We start from the raw sequence: 6,200 nt of genomic DNA on the forward strand, positions 1-6,200 counted from the left end.
TATAGCACCTTTCAACAAGGCAATTCAAAGTGCTTTTCATGAAGCCTTAAAATTAAGACAAAGAAGTGCAAGCGAAACATATTAGAAAAGGACATAGAATGCATACAATTTAAAAAATGAATAAAATAGAATGCATAAAAGTTACAATGCAATGCAAGAAATGATTCAAAGAAACCTTGTTTTACTCTTTGTTAACAGCTATTTTGCCTATTCCCCAAATAGCGTTTAACCTTGTCAAGCCGATATCCTAGCCCTGGAGAACTGGTCTGGAGATCTTTTCTTTGTAAACAATCATTTCAGTTATCTGAGATATCTGTTTTAGATAGACCAAAGCTGTTATAATAGTCTGCACAAAGCCTCTGGTACAGTATTCACATGAACAATGCAATTGAAAGTGCTTCACATAAAACATCAGACGCATTAAGACAAAGTGCGAAAGAAACACATTTTAAAAGGAAAGAACACTTTATGAAGTTACGAAATAGAATACATTGGATGCATAAAATCAAGTCATAAAAGTAACAGTGCAGTGCGAGAAATTTATATTTGGTTTAGTGAAAGGCAGCGGAAAACAGAAAACTCTTCAGCATTGATTTAAAAGAGGTGAGTTGCCAGCAAACCTGCAGTTTTCTGGGACTTTTGTTCCAGATACTGTATGTAGTGCATAAAAACGGAACACTGCTTCTCCATGTTTAGTTTTGACTGGGAACAGAAAGCAGACCTGTCCTAGACAGATTATTTCATTGTAAAAAGTGCCCTGAGAGAAAGGAAGTGGGGGAAAACACTGCTTCAACAGGCAGTTTAGACTAGTCTGGAGCGATGATCACAGTATCTGCAATGCACAAACGAAATGTAGCTGGTGCTTCCATGCCCTTATGTGCCAGACTATTTAAAGCAGCCAGCATTCCTCTTGCCCTACCTGTTTTGCTGCCTGTTTGCTGCTGAGTTGCTGCACTCCCTCCACCTCCCCTACATCCACATTCAAGCTCACCACTCCTATATTTGCAGCTCATTGAGCAGGCCTTTGCTTTCTTATGTACCTCTTGCCAGGAGTGATGAGCAGGAGAGATCAGATTCCCAAACTGAAACGATGCAAAATAAATGATCATTTAAAATTAAAGTGTGTGTGTGTGTGTGTGTGTGTGTGTGTGTGTGTGTGTGTGTGTGTGTGTGTGTGTGTGTGTGTGTGTGTGTGTGTGTGTGTGTGTGTGTGTGTGTGTGTGTGTGTGTGTGTGTGTGTGTTTTCCAGTTGATTTGAGTGTGATAAAGAAGCAGTCTCCGAATGCCCGGGCCCCGAGCCTTGCTCCCCCCTTCTTGCTTCGCCCACCTTCCCCAGACGAGAACACCGAGGGCGGGATGAAGCCGGTGCTGATGCCCCCGCTCTTGGATCTCCCGCAGGTCTGTGGTCCGGGAGAGATCAGATCAATTCTGCTCTGCCAGATTATAAATGGCTGCCCACAAGCGAAGCCTTTGGTTTAGCACTGACTCAGGAGAGCAGATGCGGCAGCGATGCTTCGTTAATTTGTCTTTTTACAGATTTCACGATTGGCGGTATTGAATTGGTATTAATCGACACATGAAACAAAAGCTATGCCCTTCTCTCTCACTTTCCTCTGTATTTGCCTGTGCGCCCCCCCCCCCAGCCTGGTCAGAGCATGGATGTGTTTGTCCCGGTGGCCTGCCACCCTGGGCACTTTGTCGTGCAGCCCTGGCAGGAGCTGTACAAGCTGGTGGTGCTGATGGGAGAGATGGTGCTGTACTACAACCAGAGCCACAACTCCTCCACGCTCACAGCCATTGTCAAGGGCCGTGTCTACGCAGCCAAAGTGGACAAGAGGTGAAGGGTGGGGGAAGGGTCAGAGATAATATATCAGTAACTGCGGCTCTTGCAGTCTGTGTGCTGTAAATTAACCCCCCCCCCCCCCATCAGTCTGTCTGATCCAGTGTTAGACCACTCAGTAATAACCCCCCCCCTTATCTAGCTGGCACCGCGTGCTAGTGAAGGGGATTCTGACCAACGGATTAGTGTCCGTCTACGAGTTGGACTACGGCAAGTACGAGCTGGTCAACGGGACTGAGCTGCAGCCTCTGATAGAGGAGTTCAGACAGCTGCCATTCCAGGCAGTCACTGCACAACTAGCTGGTGAGAGAACTCTTTCAATTGACATTGATTTGAGACTGTACAGTTAAGGCTGTTTCAGTGGTAATTTAAAAATCGAGGACTTTAAACCCACGATGATGGATTGAAGTTTTCAATGATAAATCCTCACGCTCACATTGCCTTGCTATGTGCTATGAGTATGTGGGAATCTGGGTGGAAATTTCTCCCCCAAAAAAAGTCCTTACCTCATTATTTCAATTCTTTCTTACTTCCTATTCTTTTTTTATTGTGTAGAAGCTAAGAATTATTTTTTGTGTGTTTTAGTGTAATATAATAACTACTCATATGTTGTTTGTCCATTATGTCTACAACTAAAAATAAAACTAGTCAACATCAACAAAATCAAGAATCATTAGTAATTTTAGGGAGACTTCATTTTAGTGAGGCTCAGATGTCTTTCCACTGCAGAGGCTCAGGCGGCTCCGTCTTTTCCTTCTGCTCGCCCTTGGTCCTCTCACAGGTGTGGAGCAGCGCCAGTGGTCAGAGGAGGCCTCCATGGTGTTCAGGAACCACGTGGAGAACCGCGCTCTGGTGTCCCAGGTGGAGAGGGTCCAGGAGGTGAAGGAGGCCGGCGGCGAGGTACGGGAGCGCCGGCTGGCGGTATTCCTGGTCGACACCAGTGAGGAGGCCAGGGATGTCTGGATCCACAGCATCATGGCTGATGTGGCCGATAAACTGTACGACGCCGCATAGGACTGGGGTTTACAGTACACTATCAAGTTCAGCATGTTTATTTCTCTTCTTCTGTTTTTTTTTTTTAATTATATGCGAATGCAGTTTATTTGTTTTGTGTGTTGAGTTTTTGATGTAGACCCGTTCTTGGTTGGTTTGTTTATTTAAAAAAAAAAAAAAGGGACCTCATACTTTGCCCATCGTGGCGCTTCAACACTTTTAACAACCAATGCACAAATGTTTCTTTTGCTTGCAAGTTATGGTTGCTGATTTAAACTTTTTGTACTGTTCATTTAAAGTACAAAAACAAGTGAACATTAAAATGAGAAATATCAAGTTTTGGAGTCGCTGTTTCGGTGTCAAGGGAGCAATATCACCTTGCATTCATCCTTTAAAATTTGTGATGCAATAATTTAAATTGGTTTAATATTCTTGACAATTGGCATTGTGGGGTTGTTGAGTCATTAGGAGCGGAGATGGAAGAGAGTGAGCATTTCAAGACTTATTGTCTGTTCAGTTGACTACGAGCCAGCATCCAGAACAGCAAATCCCCATCCACTTTATTCAAGAGGTGGACACTTTCTGCATTAGAAGCTGTCTAACTTCAAGGTTAGTTCAGCTCAATTTACTTAACCTAAACTAATTGAGTTATTAGCCAAAACTTGTTTTTTTAATCATTGGGAGTCAACTAGAGTGAGCTGCAGTAGCAGGGTACACCCATATATAGATACACACAGATATACGTATAAGTTTGACGAGCTTGCTTATTGTTACACTTTATCTGTTAGTTCAATTCCATCCATCAATCAAGGCTGTTATATTTTTCTCACCATAGCTGAAGTGGCTTTTCACAAGTTGAATTAATCCATTTTGAATATCACGGGTTAAAGAATTTTCATTCTCTAAAAGGAATGGGAAAACTGTACAGATATAAGCTGTTCTTGGGACAGGAAATGACCAAATTCATCCAAAAATTGCGAATATGATTTGTCACTTTGGAACCATTCAGCAAAGAGTAAGGATTTGTCTCTGATAAGTATGTTGCAGTTGTTCCAGAGAGGTTTATGAGGTGAGAAATGTTGGAGAAAGGACAGCGTCCAAGCTAGAAGGGCTTGCTAATGGAGTTTTGACTGTTTCATTGGCAATCTGTTCAGCAGAAAATTACATCTCAAAAGAAAAGAGACCAACTTTTGTTAAATGTATTTTGGGATAAAATGCCAAATTTAATCAGGACTTTTAAGAGTTACCCAGTTAACCTTAAAGGTATTAATAGTATCAAGGAAATCCAAGACCACCTCCTGCTTTACTATTGGAAAATACATTATTTTAAACTTTATGTGATTTATTCCGAATAAAATCTAGAAAAATTATATTTACTTTAGTGTAGTATCATTAGCCAAATGTATCCACATCATTAAATAAAATAAAGATAAATATGGATACACAAAACAAGATAAGCCCTCTGCTTTTGAGTCTACATAGGATAAACAAATTACTTTGAAGCCAAATATTAACAATAGTCTTGGTATTTTCTAGTCTGATAAATTGAGATTTCGAGCTATAAGATTTTTAGTCATAAAAATTTCAAATACTTAACGGAATTCCTTAACGGGATATTTTCAATGACAGAATCATCCCAATCATGCAGAGACAAAATTTCACACTTGGACATATTCAATCTTAGACCTGAAGCATTGGAAAGTTGGTTAACCAAATTAATAGAATTACACAATTTGTTCTTGTCTTTTAAAAAAAGTGTGGTATCACCTCCCAGTTGGGAAATGTTTTATTCTGCCAAAAAAAAAAACATTCCTTCAAAAGTTCTGTCATTTATGATATTAATTGACAATAATTCAGTGACTAAAATAAATAAAAAAGGAAAAATAGGCAGCCTTGCCTGACCCTTCTATTAATTTAGAATTCAGAGGTATTACAAATAATTATAACCAAGCTATTAATGTTTTTGCAAAACTTACTGACAATGTCAACAGCAGGACCAAACCCAAAGTCTGCAGGACAACAACTCTGTCAGAGCGGGATGTAGAGCAAGGGCCTCATAAGCTCCAGGTCCCAATGGAGTTTATACAGGCTCTACAAAAATGCACCAGATGTCCTCTGATGCCTCTAGACTCTAGAGGAATACCGCCTCCATTAGAAGCTCATGGAGGCGGTATGGCACAAGCAGGAGATACCAACATCCTGGCGGAGTGCCAGAGGAATCCTGATTCCAAAAGAAAAAGGACTCATCAGATATCTGCCAATTCCACCAGATCAGCCTCCTAACGTCAAAGGCAAAATCTTCCTTCACGCGGTGGCTCACAGCCTGTCGGGATACCTGCAAAGAAACCATCCGACTGATGGGAGGGAGTGGAGAAGAGAAGGATCTCCTGGAAAGAGCTGTGGGAAATGGAGACTTTTAGAGCGAGGTTCACCATCAAGGCTATGTATGATGTCCGGCCATCTCCCAAGAATATCAGCCAGTGGTACGGGGAAGATCCCTGACTCCAGCAACACTGGAACACATCCTGGTGGGCTGCCAGACAAGCCTCACTCACGGCTGATACTCGCGATTGGAAGATGGTGGCGGACTAAGTGCCGGAGGCTCTGCTTCCCAGCTGAGATCACATCAACCAACCTCAGACCAGACCCTGTGCTATGGTTGCATTGACTCCGTCTCATTTACAGCATCAAGCTCACGGTGCCCTGGGAAGATGCAGCAGAGGAGGCCTACGAGCGCAAGAAGCGGTGGTTGCAGCCGATGCGCGACAAAGTGGCGGCAAAGCAAAGGTCCGCCAAGATTTTCAAATCTGAGGAGTGATAGGATGCCAATTATCTATTAATAAAGGGTCTTCATCGGGTTTGGGGATAAGAGATATAACACCTTGTTTCAATGTAGCAGCCGTCTCTCTTTTACTGATGCGTTCCTTGTACATACTGATGAATTGATTTTGAATAAGTTCCCAAAAGTATAGAAAATTCAACAGACCATCGATTCCTGGAGATTTGCCTTTCTTCATTGAAAACAATGCATCTTTAAATTCATTAGCTCATCAATCAAACAAGAAAGATAGCGTTGCCTTGCTTAATTATTAGTGCAATACATCTACAATCACTAGAAGGCACCGTTTCAACATCATCACCTTTATATGTATGTCCAAAAAATGACCCCCTTGTGTTTTCCAGAATCGTGTATCCGATTGACAAGAATGTGTTTCCTGAAATTGAATGAAATCAGCCTAGTTCAGCCTGAGCTCTATTGCATAACAGAACCCCTGACATTTAAAGACATGACATCCAGAGAGATCCATACACTAGAAGGAGGGGAGAGAACAAAAAAAAGACGAGAGGAGCGCTCCTCGGGCGGCGA

General features: G+C 42.0%; 1 protein-coding gene across 1 annotated transcript in view; it reads left to right on the forward strand.

The window, feature by feature from the left end:
- The window catches only part of tdrd7a (tudor domain containing 7 a), a gene marked incomplete at both ends in the record, with an annotated part of 28,685 nt that extends 25,831 nt beyond the window's left edge, over positions 1-2,854 (forward strand). Inside the window, 4 exons of the mRNA XM_079999542.1 lie at positions 1,337-1,398; positions 1,644-1,837; positions 1,983-2,143; positions 2,622-2,854. Of these exons, the coding sequence (XP_079855668.1) occupies positions 1,337-1,398; positions 1,644-1,837; positions 1,983-2,143; positions 2,622-2,854 (650 nt within the window). The remainder of the gene's footprint in view (positions 1-1,336; positions 1,399-1,643; positions 1,838-1,982; positions 2,144-2,621) is intronic.
- Between the last annotated feature and the right edge of the window lie 3,346 nt (positions 2,855-6,200).

Source organism: Zeus faber, assembly GCF_960531495.2.
Source record: "Zeus faber genome assembly, chromosome: 4".
Taxonomy (NCBI): Eukaryota; Metazoa; Chordata; class Actinopteri; order Zeiformes; family Zeidae; genus Zeus; species Zeus faber.